General features: G+C 42.9%; 4 protein-coding genes across 4 annotated transcripts; all 4 read left to right on the top strand.

Annotated features, from left to right (window-relative positions):
* The first annotated feature begins 1,360 nt into the window (after positions 1–1,360).
* Positions 1,361–7,280, top strand: LOC135105469 (glutamate receptor-like). The gene is made up of 11 exons (XM_064013592.1): positions 1,361–1,775; positions 2,123–2,311; positions 2,852–3,018; positions 3,154–3,276; positions 3,528–3,693; positions 3,896–4,137; positions 4,633–4,817; positions 5,164–5,403; positions 5,596–5,774; positions 6,281–6,440; positions 6,955–7,280. Exons 1-11 carry the CDS (start codon positions 1,513–1,515, stop codon positions 7,075–7,077), a joined length of 2,037 nt encoding a protein of 678 aa, XP_063869662.1. The 5' UTR covers positions 1,361–1,512; the 3' UTR covers positions 7,078–7,280.
* Positions 7,281–10,113: 2,833 nt separating this feature from the next.
* On the top strand, positions 10,114–11,177 carry LOC135105468 (uncharacterized). The gene is made up of 2 exons (XM_064013591.1): positions 10,114–10,444; positions 10,633–11,177. Exons 1-2 carry the CDS (start codon positions 10,224–10,226, stop codon positions 10,838–10,840), a joined length of 429 nt encoding a protein of 142 aa, XP_063869661.1. The 5' UTR covers positions 10,114–10,223; the 3' UTR covers positions 10,841–11,177.
* Positions 11,178–11,431: 254 nt separating this feature from the next.
* Positions 11,432–14,227, top strand: LOC135105467 (glutamate receptor ionotropic, delta-2-like). Its single transcript, XM_064013590.1, has 5 exons — positions 11,432–11,551; positions 11,875–12,040; positions 12,453–12,694; positions 12,781–12,965; positions 13,516–14,227. Exons 1-5 carry the CDS (start codon positions 11,542–11,544, stop codon positions 14,059–14,061), a joined length of 1,149 nt encoding a protein of 382 aa, XP_063869660.1. The 5' UTR covers positions 11,432–11,541; the 3' UTR covers positions 14,062–14,227.
* A 3,297-nt stretch (positions 14,228–17,524) lies between these two features.
* On the top strand, positions 17,525–25,971 carry LOC135105414 (ionotropic receptor 21a-like). Its single transcript, XM_064013551.1, has 13 exons — positions 17,525–17,703; positions 18,642–18,866; positions 19,055–19,258; positions 19,386–19,567; positions 19,852–19,977; positions 20,321–20,486; positions 20,906–21,147; positions 21,234–21,418; positions 21,969–22,211; positions 22,311–22,489; positions 24,456–24,618; positions 24,733–24,829; positions 25,907–25,971. The coding sequence occupies exons 1-13, from the start codon at positions 17,525–17,527 to the stop codon at positions 25,969–25,971; spliced, it is 2,256 nt and encodes a 751-aa protein (XP_063869621.1).
* The last annotated feature ends 583 nt before the right edge of the window (positions 25,972–26,554 follow it).

The raw sequence follows: 26,554 nt of genomic DNA, 5'->3' as shown, positions 1-26,554 counted from the left end.
CCACAGGCATCCGTCTTAGGACCTGCTCTCTTCCTTGTTTATATAAACGACACAGATGAGGGTGTTACTGCTGATGACACCAAAATAGCAAATTCCGTAGTCTCTAACGAACAAGTAATAGAAATGCAGAATGATCTACACAAGTTGTCAGAGTGGGGCCAAACCTGGCAAATGAGTTTTAATGCAGATAAGTGCACAATCTTTAACATAAGCTATCGAAGAGAGAAAGCAAAGTATATTTTAAATGATACACAACTTCAAAGTGTAGAGAGCGAAACTGATTTAGGAGTGAGTGGTCTAAAGGCTAGCCAACAATGTTAGGAAGTCGTAAAGAAGGTAAACAAAATTATTGGTTTAATCGCAAATCTTTTGAATATAAGTCTAAGAATACAATTTTCACTTTGTATAACTCTTTAATACGTTCCCTTTAAGAATATTGCATTCAGTCATGGTGGCTTCTTATCAGAAAGACATAAATCTTCAATCCGCATTTAACAACATTTCTTTCTTAGAAATTAACTTACTTGCCTCCAGCTAATAAATGCTTCTTATTTCATCTACTTTCATTCTTTCTTATAAAATTTCCCTCGGGTTTTTCCTTCTCGAACCCCGTAAGGTATTTATTTCCGACTTGTTTTCGCTATGGCTTATGCCGGGGGGGCAGGGAGAGAGGCTTCTGCTTTGCTGTCCTTTTCTTCTATCACCTTAGTAGTCCTAGGTCAGGTCGTCTCATGAGGACCGCATGGTTTGTGTGGCCTGTGTTTCTAGGTAACTCTATGTAACAGGAGCACTGATGGTCCACAACAAGAGCAGGAATCCAGACAGCCGCCTGGAGGACTGGTTCTTCATATGTTGGGTGAGGTCTGGCCAAGCCACTGTACTGAGACGGGACACATTACTCACCAGTGATGTAGTGTCTCCTGTTCCTATGTATCATATAGAATTAATAAAACATTAATCTAAACAATTAATAAAGCTGCATTCTTCCTAACCACAATCCTAAATGGTTCATTTCTTCTCTCACAGTCTTCTTGTTCGCAGAACTTTCCTTACTTTTACAATTACATTTTGTTACGTGTACGTGTATTATGATTCACTTCATTATGCAACACAAATAATGATAATGGTACGATGTAGATAAAAATTGCCTTATTTTTCCTTTATGTGTTCACTAATTATCAAAAGAAAGAGACATCACTCTCCCATCTTACGATGATAAAACAGTTCTTGTTACATCTGCACATCTCCACGATGGATTTGTAGTTACATAAGGGATGAAAATAAAATATTAAATATTATTTCACCTAACATTAATATATTTGGCTTCTGGAGATACAAGCTTGTGATTGGCGTAACGGTCTGGCCGAGCTGGGCGGCTCATCAGCAAGGCCCAGCAACCTGAACTTCGCTTCGCTTCGCTCCTAATGATTGAATAACACTCTTCGATTCGAATGGCCGGGCGACAGAAATAAGCACCTAAGATACGCATTATTGTCTTAAAGCTTCTCTTGCATGTTCACCTCTCCTGTCCTCAGACTGAGGCTGAAAATGGCTGTCGGTTTCTGGGTCTTCCTCGCTCTGTTGCTGGTGGCGGTGGCGGCGGTGGTGGTGGTGGAGGCTGCGGCCATCAGCGTGAAGAACGCGTCGCCGTCTCCTCTTGGCTGGGAGGAAGACGTGGTGGTCGGGGCGGGACACGTACTGGAACACTACCTGGCGGGGTGTCATGTTGTCATCGCTGCTCCTCGCCTCTCACCTGCTCTTGCTTCGCTCCTCAGGTTAGTCATGACAGTGTGGCGTTCAGTATTGCACATATTTGTATAAAATAAGGTAACTGGCTTCAAGAAAAGCGTTCCACGAGTGACGTGAAAATATTTGGGAGTGAAGTTTGAGAAAGATGAAACAGGTCAGACTGGTAACAACTGCAGTGAACATCCTAAACCCTAAATTTAGATATCATATCCTGCGGGAAAAGTTCGCTGATGGTTTTTATTCATTATTTAGTCAATGCAGGCTCACCATACCCAATGTAACTAGAAAATGCTTTGCGGAAAACAGAGAAAAAAAAATCAGTCTTACGAGGAAGAACGTAAGCTAGCTTTTTGTTTATAACACTATATTCCAGAGAAGTGTCGGCGGTGAGCGTGTCTGTTGCACTGGTGGACATCACCCTGTGCATGGATCTGACACCGCGCAACGTGTGGAATGAGGGGAGTCTGGACTACTGGCAGAGGCTGTGGGACAGCGGGGTGGAGGCCACGTGCAGGGTTCTCGTCATGGACCACACCGCTGCGGACATTGCATCAGCCGCATCGTGAGTAAATTAACGAGTAAGGTAATTACAACCGCCGACTAAAGACAACTACAGTCAAACCTCCATCCCTTAGACAGTTGGCCAGACAAGTGGCAGATGAAATTTGATATCAAGAAAAGTAAAGTTTTGCATAGAGGGAGTAATGATGATCATGCAAATTATTCAGTGAACAGCTCCGAGCTTCTGAATGTGAACTAGGAGAAAGACGAGAAAGTAGTTTATCAGCGACTAAAATCGTGTACCATTTCATTTTATAATATTTCGCATTGTAAAACCTGACAGTATGTATCAGTCTCTTGACGGAGGCTTTGTTTGCTCCCAGCTAGTCACAAGTCCAGCACGTGACTAAGACTTTACTGAACAACACGATATTGTGGTGGAAATTCACCCTTCCACATTTTTAACTGTTAGCGGAAAATAAAATGCTTTAGTTTTAATTTTCGTTTTCTACATTCCATTTCTGAGAGAAAGCGAAAACACTTCTTAAGAATATCATATCTCTTAAATTGAGTCGCCTTTCAATCTCTTATTGCTTTGCAGACTCCTGACGTGCTCAGATCTTTGGCAACAAGCAGACACGCGAGTACTGATCATGGGCAGGAGGGAAGACGTGGAGGTCCTGCTGAGGAACGAGGGTCTGCGCAACACCCGCCACGCCATGTACCTCACGCCCCACGCTCCCACACAACAGCAGCAGTCTGGAGCAGGTAGTGTCAGTAGTGAGTAGCTGCACGCAAGATGTTTTCACGACTGCCAAAAGTAAAATTCCGTGTGGATCATTACCTATGGCAGATCTCAACTCCGCACACGCACACACATCTAAGTATATCCTTCTATTCCAGCCAAGCGTGGTGTTATAGACTTGTACACACGGTGTCTTTACTGTGACGCTGGTGGGTCCAAGCTGCAGCTGACGCAACGCTGGAATTTGTCAGATCTGCCACAGGAATTAACGATATTTCCGGGTGACTTTCTCTCTCTCTCTCTCTCTCTCTCTCTCTCTCTCTCTCTCTCTCTCTCTCTCTCTCTCTCTCTCTCTCTCTCTCTCTCTCTCTCTCTCTCTCTCTCTCTCTCTTTCAATCATCTCATCCCTGTATTATTTTTGTTGTAAATTATTTAAATTAGTCTGGTTATGTATCCGATATTCAAGACAGTAATAACAACAGTAATTTTTTTAATATTCACTGACTAATTATACATTTCTCCTTTTCTTCAGAGCAGCACAAGGCCTTTACGGGAAGCATGCTGAGAGTGGTGGCCAAGACATACTTCCCCTTATTCGATTACGAGCCGCTGAGCGACAAACCGGGCACCCTGGTGACGCCCAAGGACTCCCTGTGTGCCCGCATGATTGCCACCCTCGCCGCTGCTTATAACTTCACGTAGCTGAGTTCATTGTTACCGAGAGAGAGAGAGAGAGAGAGAGAGAGAGAGAGAGAGAGAGAGAGAGACGCATCCGATAATTATGACTTGTTAACACTAATTATGACAATCTCAAATAAGAACACTTATTAAAAAAAACAAAAAATCTGTAGAACACATTATTTTAAGACTAAACGAACCAGTTAACCTCACTTCTTTCAGATGCGTGGTGAGAGAGCCAGAGGACGGCCAGTGGGGTCTCCTGACCAGCAACGGCAACTGGACGGGATTGGTTGGCAAGCTGCAGTACGAGAATGCAGATTTCTCCTTGGACATCACCGTGACGCTCGAGAGATCCAAGGTGGTGGACTTCACAGTGCCCTACGTTGAGGAACCTGTTGTAATTCTCTCCCCAAAACCAAGACCTCTTCCTGAGTATTTGTCGCTTGTTAGGCCGCTGGAAGGTGAGTTTAGGAGTGCTGTACAGCTGGTGTGTGTGTGTATGTGTGTGTGTGTGTGTGTGTGTGTGTGTGTGTAATGGTGGTATTGGGACCGCACCATAAGGTTTTGTTTTGTATTTTTTATTCTATCCATCCCCTGACAAAACCAACGTGTTATCGTATATCAATGAATTAAAAAGGCAAAGTTAAAGAAAATACCGGACCAGAGCAGTCATGTGGTTAGAGGACCAGACCATAAAGATTAACTGCATCCATACACAAAGTAGCAAGGTAGCTGACTGGGAACTCCCCGGCTTTTCAAGGCGTAAGAATCTAAGTCACAGTTCGTGGTTGCAGAGATATACAGATTAGAAATCAGGTCAATCTTTGAAAAGGAGGGTATTTTAGGTTTTGATCCGCTCCTTCTCTAATGGTCAGAATTTTGCTCAATTCGTGGTTGCAGAAGTATAACGATTTTAAATCAGGGCCAGCTAATTTAAGACACACTCTTACTCATAGCCACTGTCTGGATTGCCGTGGTGCTGAGCGTCTTCGCGTGGGGCACGACGCTGTGGCTGATGCAGATGGGCTGGCATTGGATTTCTGGAGGTCGCCGGCTGAGTTTCTCCACGTCCATATTCTACGGGTGGGCGGTGCTGCTGGAGGACCACCCCTACCAATCACTCGTCAACGCCTCCAGTCAGGTGAGGATCCAGGTGTTCCCGATGGGCCTTCGACACGCACCCAATGTGATTTGTATTTACATCGTGGTTGTAAAGAAAAGAAACTACTTTTCTGTCTTTTCGTGTGTGTGTGTGTGTGTGTGTGTGTGTGTGTGTGTGTGTGTGGATATTTCGTATATAAATAACAAGCTGATTACCTCATGCCTCCGAGTAATTTTGCTACTGATGTACAGATTATTGGAGAAATGGTTACTAGTTACATTACTCTTTTTTGTATACACAGATGAGGACAAGGTGACCAACATATCCAGAACAATAACTGTAAGACCTAAGTTCTGTAGTGTAAAAAAAAGGCCACGCACTTCAGGTTCTGGTGGGCGCGTGGCTCATCGTGGGATTAATCGTGACCACAGGCTACAGGTCCTCGCTCATCTCTCATCTGGTGGTGCAGGGGAAGTCAGCGGTCATCAATAGCATGGAGGAGCTGGTGGACAGAAGAGAGACGGATGGCTGGCGATGGGGAACACGGAGGATGACAGGAGTGCTCAAGAACTTCCTCAGTTCCAGTTCTGACCCAGCCATAGTGCAGGTCTATAAACACATGGAGGTGAGACTTCCACTGTTATCCCGTGTGTTTTCTTCTCAATGTCTTAAATTTATACATCATTGGGACGCATATCCAATAGAATGCAAATACTGAGGAAGGCATGAAAAGAGTCGTCCAGTGTTATATCTTCTGTATTCTTCTCATTGCCTCGCGTTAGTACGTCACTGGTATGCATAAAAAGGTAATTGTAAGACTGCAGATATTGATGAAGGGATGAAAAGAGTCGTGGACGGGGGTTTCTCCTACATCTACAACTACTACTACAGCAAGTCCATGGTGGCGACAACTTACACGGATGACACTGGCTACACGCCCGTACACCTCAGCAGGTCTAAGTACCCGCTCTTCTCGGGGAACGCTTGGGCGTTTAGGTGAGTTATTAGTCCTGTTCCCTTGGTAATGGAGAAGCTAGTATACTTGATATATAATCATTTCGCTTGATGATTTTCCTTTACAGTTGCCACGCAGCTCAAACAGAATATTTCAAAAAGTGTTGTGTCTGTTGTCTGTGTATGCTGTCGGGCCTTGTTATAGATGTCCGAGTATGTGGCAGCTGTGCTATTCCTAAACTCCTGGTGTGCAATACGGTGGTCCACGAGACTGTCCCTTTCCGCCAGGCCACGACGGGACTAAAAGTGTGAAAGAAGTGTGTGAGTGTGTGGTGCTGATTTTGTATGGGATTGCCTGTGTGGGATTGGCGGACTGGCGAACAGACAGATAGAAAAAGACGACGACGAAGAAAGAGAAAGATAAATACACAAAACTAAAAATTAAAATAAGAACGAATAAAAATAAATAAACAAAATAAGAATATAAAATAGAAATAAAACCGTCTCAACTAACCTTCTATCTTCCTCCTCGTATTCCCTAAACACAGACGCGGCGCGCCCTTCCGCTCCCACTTCAACAAGGCCATCCTGAAGCTCCTGGATGCTGGTCTGGTCACCTTCTGGATGGACGACGTGATCAACAACTACGTAAGGAGGGAGAGGCGGAGGAGAGCACAGGAGACGGGAGGCCAAGTGACCATCATTGCGGTAATTAATATTCCTTCACTGGAAAACACAAGTAAAATCAACAGCAACAACAGTAACAACAACAACAATAATAACAATAATAATAATAATAATAATAATAATAATAATAATAATAATAATAATAACAATAATAATAACAATAATAATAATGATAATAATAATAATAATAATAATAATAGTAGTAGTAGTAGTAGTAGTAGTAGTAGTAGTAGTAGTAGTAGTAGTAGTAGTAGTAGTAGTAGTAGTAGTAGTAGTAGTAGTAGTGGTGGTGGTGGTAGTAGTAGTAGTAGTAGTAGTAGTAGTAGTAGTAGTAGTAGTAGTAGTAGTAGTAATACTCCTGCTGCTGCTGCTGCTGCTGATGCTGCTGCTACTACTGCTACTACTACTACTACTACTACTACTACTACTACTACTACTACTACTACTACTACTAATAATAATAATAATAGTAATAATAATAATAACAATACTAAAATATTCCAATGAGATTACCGTTTATTTCCCCAATCTGCAGTTGGACGACGAAGAGGTAGTGTTGGGTTTACGTCACATGCAAGGCACCTTCTACACGCTAATGCTTGGCCACTCCCTTGCCTTCATCGCCTTCGTCACTGAGTACCTCTATCAAATCCACTGACCGTCATGGTAATAGAAGAAAGAAAAGGAGAAAACTCGTCTGTCATTAAAGAAAAGGGAAAAAATCTTGTCTATTTGATCTCCGCATCCTTCAAATTCAACAGTAGAGTTTCATTCCTCAGGTGCCTTGATACTTGTGCTGCTCTTTTCTTATTGCAAGGAGGGAGTCATGTGTAATTTATTTTGCACACACACACACACACACACACACACACATACACACACACACACACACACACACACACACACACACACACAATGTGTCCCCTGCCATCCCTCCTATCTCTCTCCCTCTCCCTGTACGATAACTTGTACACCCACACGAGCAGCATTAAAGCTCCCACGAACCACATGGCGATACCACAGCAAATCAGATTGCCACCAACGTACAACCTGAGGCCAACACGCTGTAGAACAAACAACTGATACCTCACACCGCTGGTGAGTCTCGGAAACCACCTCTGAATTAGACAACAAAATATCTTGATAGAAAATATGTAGGTGGTCGATACAGTAACTAATGCAAAAAGCACATCACACAAGTCGTCTGTCAGAAACAAGCATCATCTCGTTCTGGTCTTCATTCCTCTTTATCCTTTACGGAGGTGTGTTCATCAGTCCACCTGGCCATCCATTTCTTCTCAGTAAAGGTGGGCGACGGTACAGCCCTGCATACAGTAGGCTGGGGCACATCGCTAAGGCCGTGCGTCCTTCGTCAATCACACGTGCAGGGAGTCCGTAATGATTCAGAGACGAGTCATACACCAGTCATGCACAACTTTCATAACTATTCTGCCCATCTTACTGATGCAGGAGTTGACCAGTATCTTTACTCTTTCATTAGTCTTTCTGGTAAACTCTGCAACTCTTTAAATGTTTCTATATTTCCTCCTACCTACGACTTGAATTGTCTTGAGAGAAGAGTATCAAGACATTTCAGTAACTAAATTGTCCTTACTCTTGGATCTTGTTTATTTTTTGTGAACGCCACTACGAGTGGGGTAGTTTTTTTTTTCTCTTTGTCCTTGGCTGGTCTTTCATTACATAATAATAATAACAACAAAATTCCCAGCGGGTGTCCCATGGAGTACAATCGCTTTGTGATGACTATCTTGTCCTTTGACAGTGCTGCACTTACTGGACAGGTGTCCCACGATTGCGAGACTTGAATGAGCGCTGTCTGTCCCAGTGCTCGGAGGAGGACGGAACTTGCCGCCTCACTTACTGCTGTTAGAAGGCCTGCGTCTCCTCGGGACATGAGGCGCCGCTCTTCTGGCTGTTGGGTGCTGCTGGCCTGGTTGTCTGTCCGCTGTACTAATTACCTCATTTTATATGATTTTAGGTGTTACATAATTACTAATATGGAAGCTTATCTTATCTTTCAATAATTTTTGTGGTGTCTGTAACTCATGCAGGCCAGCAGTCTCGGAGCAGGATCTATAGAGCATTGAAGGACAGCTTGCTGAATTTCACGTTTAGTCATAAGGAGCTATGTTCTGGTAACGATTTAAAAAAAAAAAAAATTATGAAGCGTGCTATAGACAGGCAAAGAGATCGCCAGTAATTCTGCATGCCAGCAATTGACAATATGAGAACTGTTAAACAGACCATCACTGAGCGTGGTTAATTACTGTTACTAATAGACAATGATGAGAGAGAGCTCTGGTCACGACGCGATGAGGATGCAGACCAAAGTCATGATTGCATTAATAAAGACAGAATGATCTCATTATCACATACAATTTCTGTTTAATCGAAAGTAGGACTTGCAGCAAATCAGTTTAGATACAGGTGACCGAAAACAAGTACACTTGATAAAATGACACAGTTTAAAGTAAAAGCCTCCAGCCTGACGACAGATCATTTTTGGTATATTTTACTTTAAAACACTTTACATATATATATATATATATATATATATATATATATATATATATATATATATATATATATATATATATATATATATATATATATATATATATATATATATATATATATATATACTTAATTGGTATCCACGCCCGTGAAGCATGGAGCGGCACGCCCACAACGAGACGTGTCCCGCCGAACAGCACTTGTTCACGTGGCTCTGGTTTGGAGGACTGTCATTCCGATCCATCGCCAGACAGACAAGACGGAGTCCCACCACGGTGCGCAAGTGGGTGCGGCGCATGCTGGGCAAGAACGTTTGTAAAACTAAACATTACCGGTTGGCTGCTGCTGCTGCTGCTCCTGCTCCTAAGATCGCCTATTCAGCAATTGATGGTATACACTATTTTCTAAATACTTCTCAAGATCTATCACATGTCGTTCTCCCTAATCATTATCCTTATGGATTAAACAATGTAGCAATGTGCTGATGCGAAGACTTTTTCCGTCCATGGTAGTTCATGACATGACTGAAAGAATTACGACGTTTCTAAAATAAATAAGTTGAAAAGATCTAATTTTTCTATTCCCTATTGTCCTTCTGACTCAGAATATGAGGCACAAACATGAATTTCTTTTACAGTAAATTTGCTTTAATATATCGTTCACTTAACCGCCATCCGATGATTCTGAATTAACTTTTGTCCTTCGTCTGTCTTAAAGTCAGAAGTCAGATGATCTTCGCAATTTAATAAAATCAGCACCAATTTAGACCGTGAGTAATGTTTTTATTCTTTGTGCTTATCCGTTCTAACAATTCACGATCAAACTTCAAGCGAAAATAGGTAAACTAATATATGCATGGATGGTTCCAATCATGAGACTCTATGGCTGTGATCGGGTAACGCTAACATATCTGTGCTGTGCCGCGGCGACAAACAAGTTTCTTTATAATAGTAACCAGGACTTCAGTTTGAAATTTTCGCATTTAGTGGAGCTAAATCATTTCCTCCCCAGTATTATATCTCTACAATACACGGATCACGTCATGTAACAGATAACATTAAATTCTAATCTATAAATTGAGAAGAGACAACCCAGAGTATCATTCAAATTGCTTCCATCAGCCAGGGATTCGAACCGGAGACATCTTGGACCAAAGCGTGCTAAACATTTCGCTTGCCATATGATAGGCAGGTCGAGGGTGTGACGGCTGCGAAATGTGAATATCCTTATTATGAGATCAAGAGAATTAACATTTTTGTTTCCAGCGTTATGTTGGTCTTGGCGGGGGTGACTCCGCTCGTGATCCTGTGCAGCGTGGTCACCAGAGCGGGGGCGGCGGGCCTAAGCGTGGGTGAGGTGATGCATCCAGGTGGCGGGTGGGAGGAGCACGTTGCACACGCGGCAAGTCAGGTGGTGCAGGTCTACCTGGCTGAGTGTCACCTGGTGCTAGCCGCCCCCAGCCCCTCGCGTGCCCTGCCTCACCTCATCAGGTGATTTAACACTGACTCGTCTCTCCTCAAGTGTTTTGTGCAGCAGTGTGCAAGTGTGGTGCAAGAACCGCCTCCCATTGGCGTGCCCAAGTTCTAGTATAATAGGTGATAATTATAATACTATTAATAATAATAATAATGATAATAATAATAACAATAACATCAACGATCATCATCGTGCTTCCAAGGCGTCTCTCTGAGGTGGGCGAACTGGCAGTGTTCCTGCAGCCTTGCGGAGGCGCCAAGGTGTTCCACGGAACCACCAAAAATAAAGTCGTTCTAGGGAATGATGGAGTGCCGTACTTTTGGCGAGAGGTGTGGGGCTCCAGCAAGGCCACGTGCCGCGCCTTCCTGCTTGACTACACCGCCTGCGGCACCGACACGGCCGCCAGGTGAGACATTAATATTTGCCGCATAATCATCATCAAGTAAAAATCATAATATAGTGCATTCTGCTTTGCCTTACTACAGCAAGGTTTTCACTACACTGTTTCATACAAAAGATATGCAATTCACTGCAGGCTGTTGTCGTGGTCTGGGCTGTGGCTGCAGCCTGACACTCGCGTGATCATGCTTGGAGGCAGGGAGGACGCTGACGAGCTGTTCCGTCACGTAGCACTTCGCAACAGTCCTGACGTTCTCTTCATCACACATGGCCTTTTTACGCCACACAAAGCACCGGAAACGAAAGCAAACTTAAATAGTAAATCTAATTCTTCTTCAGTGCATTATATTTACTTTCCCAGCTATCTCCCTTCTAACATTTCAACACCAACATTTAAAGTCATGTCAGGGGCGACAGATGTAGTACATCTGTTCCCTTCACTAATAACTGCGCAATGAATTGTAATGCTGTAGCATCGAAAATACTGCATCAAAAAAAGGTTTCTTTCTCCAAATGTGTTCAGCCACGCATTTTGTACTCACAAAGTATTTCATATAGGCCAGTATTTTATAATTTTCTCCCTTAATACAAACCAGGTGATCGCCGCACCGTGGAGGTGTACAATCGATGTTTTTACTGTGCGCCAGTGGAAGCCAGACCACGCTTATTGCTGCGATGGAACTTGCATGACAGCATATCTCAGGATTTTAAAATGTTTAAAGGTATAATTCTCTCTCTCTCTCTCTCTCTCTCTCTCTCTCTCTCTCTCTCTCTCTCTCTCTCTCTCTCTCGTTGCAATTAAATTCTATAAGCATGTATAAAATATAATGTAACAGAAAACATATTCTCTAAACGCTAATTAGAAACACGTGTTTCTTAGATTGCATTGTCAACATTCGTATTTCGTGGTTACAACAACTAGATCTCAAGAACAATTTAGTGCTGTTTACTATTATGTTAATGTGCATTTTTTGTTTGTGGCTAAAGTAATGAAAGTTTCAATACTAGCCATTTATAATACTCATCTTGGTGTCTTGATTCCTAGATCAACACAAGGACTTTCTGGGACACAGGATGAACATTGTGTTGATGCCATACTTTCCCTACATAAGCTACAGAGTTGAACGCAACGCTTCCGCCACCACAGTTCACCTCGAGGACTCTCTCAACACTCGCATGGTCAATTCCCTTGCTCCCTACATGAACTTCACGTGAGTTGCCTGGAATGGAAGGAAACATTACATAACAACACATAATTGAATCGTATAACATTGCAAAGTAAGAAGTATAATGTTATATAACAGAAAATAGTGATCATTCATGAATAAGAAACATTTCACTTTATATTTTTGTCCTATGGTGCTGCGCAACATTAATTCCTCGGACTTCTCGTGTTTATTCTGTGCTAGGTGAAGGAGACAAGCCCAAATTTTCACTATTTAGATGTGAGCACTCCATTGTATTAAATGTTCTCGTCGTGCTGTATACCACAAGTCAGCCAGTCTTGACGTAAGTTGCGGTACATGGCAATACTTGCCAGATGGTTATCTTTGCTCAGTTACCCCATCCGTGACTCCCACACATGATCCCGACATCTAGTCTAAATAATTATGTTTATGTCAGATACGAGGGGCGTGAGCCTGCAGACAGACAGTGGGGAGTTCCAGGCAGCGGCGGAAACTGGACAGGCATCGTGGGAACTCTGCAGCATGAATTAGCAGACTTTTCCATGGACCTGACGCGCACACCCGGGAGATCAGAGGTTGTCGAATATTCAAGGATATACATCGACGAATCCATTGTCATTTTGTCCTCCAAGCCAAAACCCTTGCCTGAGTACTTGTCACTGATCAGGCCTCTTGAAGGTGAGCTTACATCAGTCCTACCAGTATATTTGATGATGATTAATAATTCTTAGTTATATTCCTCTAATTCTTCCTGATATCGGCAGGCGAGGTGTGGGGAGCCATCGTGGTGTGCGTGATGGTGTGGGGAACAGTTCTGTGGGTGATGGAGAGACTGTTCCACTGGATAACTGGACGGCGCTACTTAAGCTTCTCCTCATCCATCTTTTACGGCTGGGGGCTGCTACTGCAGGACCACCCCTTCAAGCCTCCCTCCAATCCGACAAGCCAAGTAGGTATATGCAACAAAATGTTCCATATAGAGTTATTGAATATTAAGTAAAATAATCATGTGACACCAACGGATACACAAGGAAGGAGGTGAAGACAACAATTTGAAAATGAACAAAAACGATGCAAAGTTGACAGATGGCAAACTATTTAAAGTGACTAAAATCATCTGAAGGAAATGAATTTTGAACTTCAGAATCCAGGAACTTTCGATCAGTCAGATTTCAAAGCTATACCGTAGTAAGTCCAGGCAGAAACAGAAACGAAGCCTTTGTGTGTAATTTATATGTTTTACTGTTATCTCTACCCATAAAAAGACCTCGCACACGCTGAGACCCTGTTCGGTGCTGGAACTGAAGAAGTACTTACACTAATAAAACAAGCACCTTCGCCCGTGCAGCTACTACTGAACGACTTTCTTGTTGCTGCTCCTTCCGCACTCAGTTTGTTATGGCAAACGCGTACAATACAATTCCTAGTCACCAAAGTTATCCATATTTGATTAACCAAGTCAACGATGTCGTCACAAGAAGGCTGTTCATTGATTCCAGATCCTCGTTGTTTTTTGGCTGCTCGTGTACCTGATCCTATCGACAGCCTACAGCAGTTCCCTCATCTCCCATCTGGTGGTGAAAGGCAAGTCGTCTGTCATCAATAACATGGAGCAGCTGGCGGAGCGGGGCAAGGAGGGCTGGGAGTGGGGCACTCCTGCGTCCAGGTTGACAGGGTCACACAAGACATTTTACGTAACGAGTCCTACTCCAGCAATTATTGAAGTGCACAACGGCATCAAGGTAAGCGAGAATATTAAGGTTTCCAGTACAAAATGTGGTTATTGCCGGTATAAATTTGGTAAACATTGCATCTTCACACGTGCGTTTTTGATGTTTAAGATTACGGAAACAGAAGAAGCAATGGCGCTAGTGTTGAAGGGCGGTTTCTCATACATCGACAGCTATTACTTCAGCCAAACACTGGTGTCCACCTTCTACACAGACGAGTCGGGCTACACCCCCGTCCACATCAGTACCACCCAGTACCCGGTGTTCTTCGGCAACGCGTGGGGATTCCGGTATATGCACATGTTGGGCTCTTAAATTATGTCTGACACATTCAAGTGTTGGATGTAAGGAAAGAATCATGCAAGCATTTTTCTCACACGGATTATTAGGATACAAACTCAACATATTTCAAGGCATTGTTGTTGTTCTGGTATCCATGTTACAATTTTGTATGAATAACCTTTAGAAGTTGCGTACACTTGAAAATGTCCTTGTTTCACTCTTCTTTTGTTCTTTTCAAGTACCAAAATAACAATCCTTTTAGAAATTCCAGATTAATTTTACTATATTTTTTTCTGCCTCCAGCCCCGGTGCACCTTTCCGTCAGCGCATTAGCAGCGCCATTCAGCAATTCCTGGATTCAGGTCTCATCACCTTCTGGATGAATGATGTGGTGAGGAGCCAAGTTGTAAAAGAACGTCGAGCTTCAAAGGAGAAAGGCACACAGCCCAAGCTGACTTTTGAAGAAGTAAATCGAGATTTATGAAATGTATTTGAATTTACTCCTTGTTGATAAGAAAAAAAAAAGTTATTTACCCTTAACGCAAACACAAGTGCTGACCTTCCTGGCTGTGTGTTTTCAGACAAGCGATGGACAAGTGGCGCTGGGACTCAGTCATCTTCAGGGTTGTTTCTATGCACTCTTCCTGGGCCAAGCTGCGGCCTCCCTCTCCTTCCTCTGTGAGCGGTTTTCCAGATCACGATGACTTTGAAGCAAACTAATTCCTGCTTATCTAAGTCTACCGTAGATTAAAATTTACCTCATGGTTGTAAATGGAAAAAAAAAATCCTTCTGTTTATTAATACTTTGTTCTCACTCGCATGTTTTAACGTCACTATTAAAAAGATATGAGACAACAGCTTCTATGAAGTTAGGTGTTCTGAGACGTCTCCGCCAGTTTTTCTCACCCCCCCAGCTGCTAACTCTGTACAAGGGCCTTATCCGTCCATGTATGGAGTATGCTTCACATGTCTGGGGGGGTTCCACTCATACTGCTCTTCTAGACAGGGTGGAATCAAAAGCTTTTCGTCTCATCAACTCCTCTCCTCTAACTGACTGTCTTCAGCCTCTCTCTCACCGCCGCAATGTTGCATATCTAGCTGTCTTCTACCGCTATTTTCATGCTAACTGCTCTTCTGATCTTGCTAACTGCATGCCTCCCTTCCTTCCGCGGCCTCGCTGCACAAGACTTTCTTCTTTCTCTCACCCCTATTCTGTCCACCTCTCTAATGCAAGAGTTAACCAGTATTCTCAATCATTGATCCTTTTCTCTGGTAAACTCTGGAACTCCCTGCCTGCTTCTGTATTTCCACCTTCCTATGACTTGAATTCCTTCAAGAGGGAGGTTTCAAGACACTTATCCATCAATTTTTGACCACTGCTTTGACCCTTTTATGGGACTGGCATTTCAGTGGGCATTTTTTTTTTATTATATTTCTGTTGCCCTTGGCCGGTGTCCTTCCTACATAAAAAAAAAAGCAAAAAAAAAAAAAAAACAGCTAGGCGTGAGGTGCGCCGCGTCAAGGAGGCTGCAGCAGATTTCACTAGCTCCTCTCTCGTATTCTGAGTGTCCCATCTTATGCTTTATTTACATCTTATTTATTCATTTATTTATTCATTCTGAGGAACACTTCCTCAGCTCTGCCATGCATTCATTTGCGGCTCAGCATTCCTTTAACTTATTTTCTTCGCCCGGAAAACGTTCTTCACTCGCTGCTTGCAGCGTGGATGTCTATTTCTGAACAGTACAATCTAATGTCAGTGGCCGTGTTCACTGGAATAGAAGTATATTAAATAAAAAAAAATATGTGGATGTTATAATTTACTGTTTTCAACATAATGCTTTGGTAAATAGATGGCGGCTCTACCTGTACATCAAGATATATCTTTGCTGCTGCCAAGCAAGCAATGAGATGCTAGATTTTTGCTTTTGCTGTCCTGATCACCATATACAATATACTTTATACTTATATACCGTCATGAATATTAAGTTGGTGAAAATCTCTTATTGGAAATACTGAATGACACTAAACTGCAATCATTCTTTGGTAAAAGACAACACAGCACAAGTTTCAAGGCAGAGAATCGCAAGCATCAGTGCTTCCAGTGACTCAAGCCCACCCCCCTTACACTCTCCTGTAACTCAGCGCGCCCCCTCCCCCCTTTCTCTCTCTCTCTCTCTCTCTCTCTCTCTCTCTCTCTCTCTCTCTCTCTCTCTCTCTCTCTCTCTCTCTCTCTCTCTCTCTCTCTCTTTCTGTCCACCTGTACGATAACTTGCACACCCACACGAGCAGCATAAAAGCTCCTGAAAAGCCAAGGGCGATGCCACAGCAGTTCACACTGCCACCATCGCTCAACCCGAGGCCGACACATAGCAACGTATATTTCTTCAGCCGACACCACGCCATACTGCTGGTGAGTCCCATGGAAGACTTCTGAACTCAAAACAAAGTACCATAGCAGAAAGCAGACGGCTGAGATCGTCATGAACGAAGTCATTTGTTACAACACAACAGCCACAAAGTGAAGTAAAACAAAACAATAGAGGATTTCCCTCTTAAAAGAAAAGAATGGAAGGCAGTCTCTTTTCGTTCTGCTCCTACTTAGATAAAGTCATGGATGAAGATGATAGATGGATACAGGTAGGTCTGTTTCATGCAAGGACTGGCAAGTGTAGGCCTAATGGGCTCTTGCAGTTTCCCTTATTTTCTTATGTTCCATTCTTTACTGACGTCCATCCATCACACCACTTACGCCCCTTGGCAGCAAAGATAGGTGACGTACTGACCTGAATGTAGTTAAGCTAGTGCCCATCACTAAGGTTGGTCAAATCCTGATGTGCAGGTTTCACAGATCGAGTACCCCTGCTTGGGAGACCTTTACCCTCTCATGCATTCCTTTGCAAATTGTGGTACACGATGTTTTATTCTTTTTGCTTCACCTTCACTCCTATAAGAGAGGAGAATCAAACCCATTCGAATCAAATGTTCCATAAACAAGCAGAGGTTTCTGCTAAAATGAAAATGAGTGTGATATTTAAAAATGAAAATTGTGGTACACGATGCTTTATTCTTTTTGCTTCACCTTCACTCCTATAAGAGAGGAGAATCAAACCCATTCGAATCAAATGTTCCATAAACAAGCAGAGGTTTCTGCTAAAATGAAAATGAGTGTGATATTTAAAAAATGAAAATTATTATACGCTGCATCAGGTGTAAAAATACATTAAAAAAATGGTTAAACGGCAAACTTTTGAACTATGACTAATATTATATTAGCATCATTTATAATATACATGTATATATAATATATCTATATTTATATCTATCTATCTATCTATCTATCTATCTATCTATCTATCTATCTAAATATATATATATATATATATATATATATATATATATATATATATATATATATATATATATATATGATATAGATACATCTTCGTCAGTATTGATGTCTGTTCGTATGTGTGTGTGTGTATACTCGTGAAGCATGGAGCGGCACGCCCACAACGAGACAGGCCCCGCCGAACAGCACTTGTTCACGTGGCTCTGGTTTGGAGGACTGTCATTCAGAACTATCGCCAGACAAACAAGACGGAGTCCCACCACGGTGCGCAAGTGGGTGCGGCGCATGCTGGGCAAGAACGTTTGTAAAACTAAACATTACCGGTTGGCTGCTGCTGCTACTGCTGCTGCTCCTGCTGCTAAGATCGCCTGTTCAGCAATTGATGATATACATTATTTTCTAAATACTTCTCAAGATCTATCACATGTCGTTCTCCCTAATCATTATCCTTATGGATTAAACAATGTAGCAATGTGCCGATGCAAAAACTTTTTCCGTCCTTGGTAGTTCTTGACATGACTGAAAGAATTACGACGTTTCTAAAATAAATAAGTTGAAAAGATCTCTTTTTTCTATTCCCTATTGTCCTTCTGACTCAGAATATGAGGCACAAACATGAATTTCTTTTACAGTAAATTTGCTTTAATATATCGTTCACTTAACCGCCAACCGATGATTCTGAATTAACTTTTGTCTTTCGTATGTCTTAAAGACAAAAGTCAGATGATCTTCGGAATTTAATAAAATCAGCACCAATTTAGACCGTGAGTAATGTTTTTATTTTTTGTGATTATCCGTTCTAACAATTCACGATCAAACTTCAAGCGAAAATAGGTAAACTAATATATGCATGGATGGTTCCAATCATGAGACTCTATGGCTGTGATCGGGTAACGCTCACATCTCTGTGCTGTGCCGCGGCGACAAACAAGTTTCTTTATAATAGTAACCAGGACTTCAATTTGAAATTTTCGCATGTAGTGGAGCTAAATCATTTCCTCCCCAGTATTATATCTCTACAATACACGGATCACGTCATGTAACAGATAACATTAAATTCTAATCTATAAATTGAGAAGAGACAACCCAGAGTATCATTCAAATTGCTTCCATTCAGCCAGGGATTCGAACCGGAGACATCTTGGATCTAAGCGTGCTAAACATTTCGCTTGCCATATGATAGGCAGGTCGAGGGTGTGACGGCTGCGAAATGTGAATATCCTTATTATGAAATCAAGAGTATTAACATTTTTGTTTCCAGCGTTATGTTGGTCTTGGCGGGGGTGACTCCGCTCGTGATCCTGTGCAGCGTGGTCACCAGAGCGGGGGCGGCGGGCCTAAGCGTGGGTGAGGTGATGCATCCAGGTGGCGGGTGGGAGGAGCACGTTGCACACGCGGCAAGTCAGGTGGTGCAGGTCTACCTGGCTGAGTGTCACCTGGTGCTAGCCGCCCCCAGCCCCTCGCGTGCCCTGCCTCACCTCATCAGGTGATTTAACACTGACTCGTCTCTCCTCAAGTGTTTTGTGCAGCAGTGTGCATGTGTGGTGCAAGAACCGCCTCCCATTGGCGTGCCCAAGTTCTAGTATAATAGATGATAATTATAATACTATTAATAATAATAATGATGATAATAATAATAACAATAACATCAACGATCATCATCGTGCTTCCAAGGCGTCTCTCTGAGGTGGGCGAACTGGCAGTGTTCCTGCAGCCTTGCGGGGGCGCCAAGGTGTTCCACGGAACCACCAAAAATAAAGTCGTTCTGGGGAATGATGGAGTGCCGTACTTTTGGCGAGAGGTGTGGGGCTCCAGCAAGGCCACGTGCCGCGCCTTCCTGCTTGACTACACCGCCTGCGGCACCGACACGGCCGCCAGGTGAGACATTAATATTTGCCGCATAATCATCATCATAAAAATCATAATATAGTGCATTCTGCTTTGCCTTACTACAGCAAGGTTTTCACTACACTGTTTCATACAAAAGATATGCAATTCACTGCAGGCTGTTGTCGTGGTCTGGGTTGTGGCTGCAGCCTGACACTCGCGTGATCATCCTTGGAGGCAGGGAGGACGCTGACGAGCTGTTCCGTCACGCAGCGCTTCGCAACAGTCCTGACGTTCTCTTCATCACACATGGCCTTTTTACGCCACACAAAGCACCGGAAACGAAAGCAAACTTAAATAGTAAATCTAATTCTTCTTCAGTGCATTATATTTGCTTTCCCAGCTATCTCCCTTCTAACATTTCAACACCAACATTTAAAGTCATGTCAGGGGCGACAGATGTACGTACTGTACATCTGTTCCCTTCACTAATAACTGCGCAATGAATTGTAATGCTGTAGCATCGAAAATACTGCATCAAAAAAAGGTTTCTTTCTCCAAATGTGTTCAGCCACGCATTTTGTACTCACAAAGTATTTCATATACGCCAGTATTTTATAATTTCCTCCCTTAATACAAACCAGGTGATCGCCGCACCGTGGAGGTGTACAATCGATGTTTTTACTGTGCGCCAGTGGAAGCCAGACCACGCTTGTTGCTGCGATGGAACTTGCATGACGACATATCTCAGGATTTTAAAATGTTTAAAGGTATAATTCTCTCTCTCTCTCTCTCTCTCTCTCTCTCTCTCTCTCTCTCTCTCTCTCTCTCTCTCTCTCTCTCTCTCTCTCTCTCTCTCGTTGCAATTAAATTCTATAAGCATGTATAAAATATAATGTAACAGAAAACATATTCTCTAAACGCTAATTAGAAACACGTGTTTCTTAGATTGCATTGTCAACATTCGTATTTCGTGGTTACAACAACTAGATCTCAAGAACAATTTAGTGCTGTTTACTATTATGATAATGCGCATTTTTTGTTTGTGGCTAAAGTAATGAAAGTTTCAATACTAGCCATTTATAATACTCATCTTGGTGTCTTGATTCCCAGATCAACACAAGGACTTTCTGGGACACAGGATGAACATTGTGTTGATGCCATACTTTCCCTACATAAGCTACAGAGTTGAACGCAACGCTTCCGCCACCACAGTTCACCTCGAGGACTCTCTCAACACTCGCATGGTCAATTCCCTTGCTCCCTACATGAACTTCACGTGAGTTGCCTGGACTGGCAGGAAACATTACATAGCAACACATAATTGAATCGTATAACATTGCAAAGTAAGAAGTATAATGTTATATAACAGAAAATAGTGATCATTCATGAATAAGAAACATTTCACTTTGTATTTTTGTCCTATGGTGCTGCGCAACATTAATTCCTCGGACTTCTCGTGTTTATTCTGTGCTAGGTGAAGGAGACAAGCCCAAATTTTCACTATTTAGATGTGAGTACTCCATTGTATTAAATGTTCTCGTCATGCTGTATACCACAGGTCAGCCAGTCTTGACGTAAGTTGCGGTACATGGCAATACTTGCCAGATGGTTATCTTTGCTCAGTTACCCCATCCGTGACTCCCACACCTGACCCCGACATCTACCCGCTAGTCTAAATAATGATGTTTATGTCAGATACGAGGTGCACGAACCTGCAGACAACCAGTGGGGAGTTCCAGGCAGCGGCGGAAACTGGACAGGCATCGTGGGAACTCTGCAGCATGAATTAGCAGACTTTTCCATGGACCTGACGCGCACACCCGGGAGATCAGAGGTTGTCGAATATTCAAGGATATACATCGACGAATCCATTGTCATTTTGTCCTCCAAGCCAAAACCCTTGCCTGAGTACTTGTCACTGATCAGGCCTCTTGAAGGTGAGCTTACATCAGTCCTACCAGTATATTTGATGATGATTAATAATTCTTAGTTATATTCCTCTAATTCTCCCTGATATCGGCAGGCGAGGTGTGGGGAGCCATCGTGGTGTGCGTGATGGTGTGGGGAACAGTTCTGTGGGTGATGGAGAGACTGTCCCACTGGATATCTGGACGGCGCTACTTAAGCTTCTCCTCATCCATCTTCTACGGCTGGGGGCTGCTACTGGAGGACCACCCCTTCGAGCCTCCCTCCAATCCGACAAGCCAAGTAGGTATATGCAACAAAATGTTCCATATAAAGTTATTGAATATTAAGTAAAATAATCATGTGACACCAGCGGATACACGAGGAAGGAGTTGAAAACAACAATTTGAAAATGAACAAAAACGATGCAAAGTTGACAGATGGCAAACTATTTAAAGTGACTAAAATCATCTGAAGGAAATGTATTTTGATCTTCAGAAACCAGGAACTTTCGATCAGTCAGATTTCAAAGCTATACCGTAGTAAGTCCAGGCAGAAACAGAAACGAAGCCTTTGTGCGTAATTTATATGTTTTACTGTTATCTCTGCCCATAAAAAGACCTCGCACACGCTGAGACCCTGTCCGGTGCCGGAACTGAAGAAGTACTTACACTAATAAAACAAGCAGCTTCGCCCGTGCAGCTACTACTGAACGACTTTCTTGTTACTGCTCCTTTTGCGCTCAGTTTGTTATTGCAAACACGTACAATACAATTCCTGGTCACCAAAGTTATCCATATTTGATTAACCAAGTCAACGATGTCGTCACAAGAAGGCTGTTCATTGATTCCAGATCCTCGTTGGTTTTTGGCTGCTCGTGTATCTGATCCTGTCGACAGCCTACAGAAGTTCCCTCATCTCCCATCTGGTGGTGAAAGGCAAGTCGTCTGTCATCAATAACATGGAGCAACTGGCGGAGCGGGGCAAGGAGGGCTGGGAGTGGGGCATTCCTGCATCCAGGATGACAGGTGCACACAAGATATTTTTCGTAACGAGTCCCACTCCAGCAATCATTGAAGTGCACAACGGCATCAAGGTAAGCGAGAATATTATGGTTTCCAGTAGAAAATGTGGTTATTGCCGTTATGAATTTGGTAAACACTGCATCTTCACACGTGCATTTTTGATGTTTAAGATTACGGAAACAGAAGAAGGAATGGCGCTAGTGTTGAAGGGCGGGTTTTCATACATCGACAACTATTACTTCATCCAAACACTGGTGTCCACCTTCTACACAGACGACTCGGGCTACACCCCCGTCCACATCAGCACCACCCAGTACCCGCTGTTCGTCGGCAACGCGTGGGCATTCCGGTATATGCACATTTTGGACTCTTAAATTATGTCCGTCACATCCAAGTGTTGGATGTAAGGAAAGAATCATGCAAGCATTTTTCTGTCACGCAATATTAGAATACAAAGTCGGCAGATTACATGACATTGTTATTGTTCTGGTATCCACGTTTTATAGGAAGGGGCAGTAGGAACCTGCCGAAACGATAATTACTCCCAGTGAGGTCTAAGGCACTGGATCAGGGGATGGTGCGAACTTATCATTAAACCTAGCTGTGACCTCACTGAACGTTTCCCTTTGTGTCTCACAACACAAGGGAGCAGTCACAGCCTCCCCTCTAAAGACAACTCTCTTTTTTCACACAAAACTAGAAGCACCTAATTACACACACACCCTTCACTCAAAAATTCAAAATTATCATGGCAACTCCTACACCAGCCTCGGAGTCCCCATCTGGAGACGGGACCACAAATGTTCCCAGGTCGGACTGCTCTTCTGATAACTACCCTAAGTGTCTTGACACCCTCCTTTAACTTTTTTCTTCATTAACTTCTGCAACATTCGCGGTCTTAGATCTAATTTTCAATCTGTAGAACACCACCTCTCCTCCTCTAAACCTCATCTTTTTTTTCCTCACTGAAACACAGGTGTCTGAGGCAACTGACAGTAACCCCTTTTCTGTTCCCTCCTGTTTTCTCTATCCTCATTTTCAATCCAAAGCTGGATGTTGAGTTTATGTGCACAACGACTTAACTTGCTCTTGTGCCCACGCTCTTGAATCTTCTGATTTTTCCACCACGACTACAGAGTCACTCTCAAACTAAATTTATCTGTGCTGTATACCTCTCACCTAACTCCTCTTACTATAAGAAATTCTTTGACTACTTTACTTCCAAAGTGGAGCACATTCTGACTCTCTTCCCTTTTGCAGAGATCTCCATTCTTGGAGACTTCAATGTTCACCACCAGCTTTGGCTTTCCTCTCCTTTCACTGACCATCTTGGTGAACTAACCTTCGACTTTGCTATCCTTCACGACCTCGAGCAATTAGTACAACAGCCTACTCGTATTCCTGACCGTCTTGGAGATACGCCCAACATTCTTGACCTTTTCCTAACCTCTAATCCTTCTGCTCATGACACTCAACTGTCACCTTCTTCTACAGTGAACATCCTCGGTCTGTCCTTTACTTATAATCTGAACTAGAAACTTCACATCTTATCTCCAGCTAAAACAGTTTCTATGAAGTTAGGCGTTCTGAGACGTCTCCGCCAGTTTTCTCTGTACAAGGGCCTTATCCGTCCATGTAAAGATGTAAATAATATGCTTCACATGTCTGGGGGGCGGTTCCACTCATACCGCTCTTTTAGACAGGGTGGAATCAAAAGCTTTTCGTCTCATCAACTCCTCTCCTCTAATTGAATGTCCTCAGCCTCTCTCTCATCGCCGCAGTGTTGCATCTCTAGCTGTCTACTACCGTTATTTTCATGCTAACTGCTCTTCTGATCTTGCTAACTGCATGTCTCCCCTCCTCCCGCGGCCTCGCTGCACAAAACTCTCTTTTACCCCTATTCTGTCCACCTCTCTCATGCAAGAGTTAACCAGTATTCTCAATCATTCATCCCTTTCTCCGGTAAACTCTGGAACTCCCTGCCTGCTTCTGTATTTCCACCTTCCATTGACTTGAATTTCTTCAAGAGGGAGGCTTCAAGACACTTATCCTTCAATTTTGACTGCCGCTTTGGACCCTTTTCTGGGACTGGTATCTCAGTGGGCTTTTTTTTTTAATTGGATTTTTGTTGCCCTTGGTCAGTGTCCCTCCTACATAAAAAAAAAAAAGTTACAATTTTGTATCAATAACCTTTAGAAGTTGCGTACACTTGAAAATGTCCTTGCTTCACTCTTCTCTTGTTCTTTTCAAATATCAAAATATCAATCCTTTTAGAAACTTCAGATTAATTTTACTATATTTTTTTCTGCCTCCAGCCCCGGTGCACCTTTCCGTCAGCGCATTAGCGGCGCCATTCAGCAATTCCTGGATTCAGGTCTCATCACCTTCTGGATGAATGATGTGGTGAGGAGCCACGTCAGAGAAGAACGTCGAGCTTCAAAGGAGAAAGGCACACAGCCCAAGCTGACTTTTGAAGAAGTAAATCGAGATTTATGAAATGTATTTGAATTTACTCCTTGTTGATAAGAAAAAAAAAGTTATTTACCCTTAACGCAAACACAAGTGCTGACCTTCCTGGCTGTGTGTTTTCAGACAAGCGATGGACAAGTGGCGCTGGGACTCAGTCATCTTCAGGGTTGTTTCTATGCATTCTTCCTGGGCCAAGCTGCGGCCTCCCTCTCCTTCCTCTGTGAGCGGTTTTCCAGATCACGATGACTTTGAAGCAAACTAATTCCTGCTTATCTAAGTCTACCGTAGATTAAAATTTACCTCATGGTTGTAAATGGAAAAAAAATCCTTCTGTTTATTAATACTTTGTTCTCACTCGTATGTTTTAACGTCACTATGAAAAAGATGTGACAACCCCAGCTAGGCGTGAGGTGCGCCGCGTCAAGGAGGCTGCAGCAGATTTCACTAGCTCCTCACTCGTATTCTGAGTGTCCCACCTTATGCTTTATTTTCATCTTATTTATTCATTTATTTATTCATTCTGAGGAACACTTCCTCAGCTCTGCCATGCATTCATTTGCGGCTCAACATTCCTTTAACTTATTTTCTTCGCCCGGAAAACGTTCTTCACTCGCTGCTTCCAGCGTGGATGTCTATTTCTGAACAGTACAATCTAATGTCAGTGGCCGTGTTCACTGGAATAGAAGTATATTAAATAAAAAAAAATATGTGGATGTTATAATTTACTGTTTTCAACATAATGCTTTGGTAAATAGATGGCGGCTCTACCTGTACATCAAGATATATCTTTGCTGCTGCCAAGCAAGCAATGAGATGCTAGATTTTTGCTTTTGCTGTCCTGATCACCATATACAATATACTTTATACTTATATACCGTCATGAATATTAAGTTGGTGAAAATCTCTTATTGGAAATACTGAATGACACTAAACTGCAATCATTCTTTGGTAAATGACAACACAGCACAAGTTTCAAGGCGGAGAATCGTAAGCATCAGTGCTTCCAGTGACTCAAGCCCACCCCCCTTACACTCTCCTGTAATTCAACGCACCTCCTTCCCCCTTCTTTCTCTCTCTCTCTCTCTCTCTCTCTCTCTATCTCTCTCTCTCTCTCTCTCTCTCTCTCTCTCTCTCTCTCTCTCTCTCTCTCTCTCTCTCTCTCTCTCTCTCTCTCTGTCTAACTGTACGATAACTTGCACACCCACACGAGCAGCATAAAAGCTCCTAAAAAGCCAAGGGCGATGCCAAAGCAGTTCACATTGCCTCCATCGCTCAACCCGTGGCCGACACATTGCAGTACAAACATATTTCTTCAGCCGACACCACGCCATACTGCTGGTGAGTCCCATGGAAGACTTCTGAACTCAAAACAAAGTACCATAGCAGAAAGCAGAGATCGTCATGAACGAAGTCATTTGTTACAACACAACAGCCACAAAGTGAAGTAAAACAAAACAATAGAGGATTTCCCTCTTAAAAGAAAATTATGGAAGGCAGTCTCTTTTCGTTCTGCTCCTACTTAGATAAAGTCATGGATGAAGATGATAGATGGATACAGGTAGGTCTGTTTCATGCAAGGACTGGCAAGTGTAGGCCTAATGGGCTCTTGCAGTTTCCCTTATTTTCTTATGTTCCATTCTTTACTGACGTCCATCCATCACACCACTTACGCCCCTTGGCAGCAAAGATAGGTGACGTACTGACCTGAATGTAGTTAAGCTAGTGCCCATCACTAAGGTTGGTCAAATCCTGATGTGCAGGTTTCACAGATCGAGTATCCCTGCTTGGGAGACCTTTACCCTCTCATGCATTCCTTTGCAAATTGTGGTACACGATGCTTTATTCTTTTTGCTTCACCTTCACTCCTATAAGAGAGGAGAATCAAACTCATTCGAATCAAATGTTCCATAAACAAGCAGAGGTTTCTGCTAAAGTGAAAATGAGT

This window comes from Scylla paramamosain, chromosome 12 (genome assembly GCF_035594125.1).
Source record: "Scylla paramamosain isolate STU-SP2022 chromosome 12, ASM3559412v1, whole genome shotgun sequence".
In the NCBI taxonomy this organism is placed as follows: domain Eukaryota; kingdom Metazoa; phylum Arthropoda; class Malacostraca; order Decapoda; family Portunidae; genus Scylla; species Scylla paramamosain.
This window is presented reverse-complemented; position numbering and strand designations above follow the sequence as displayed.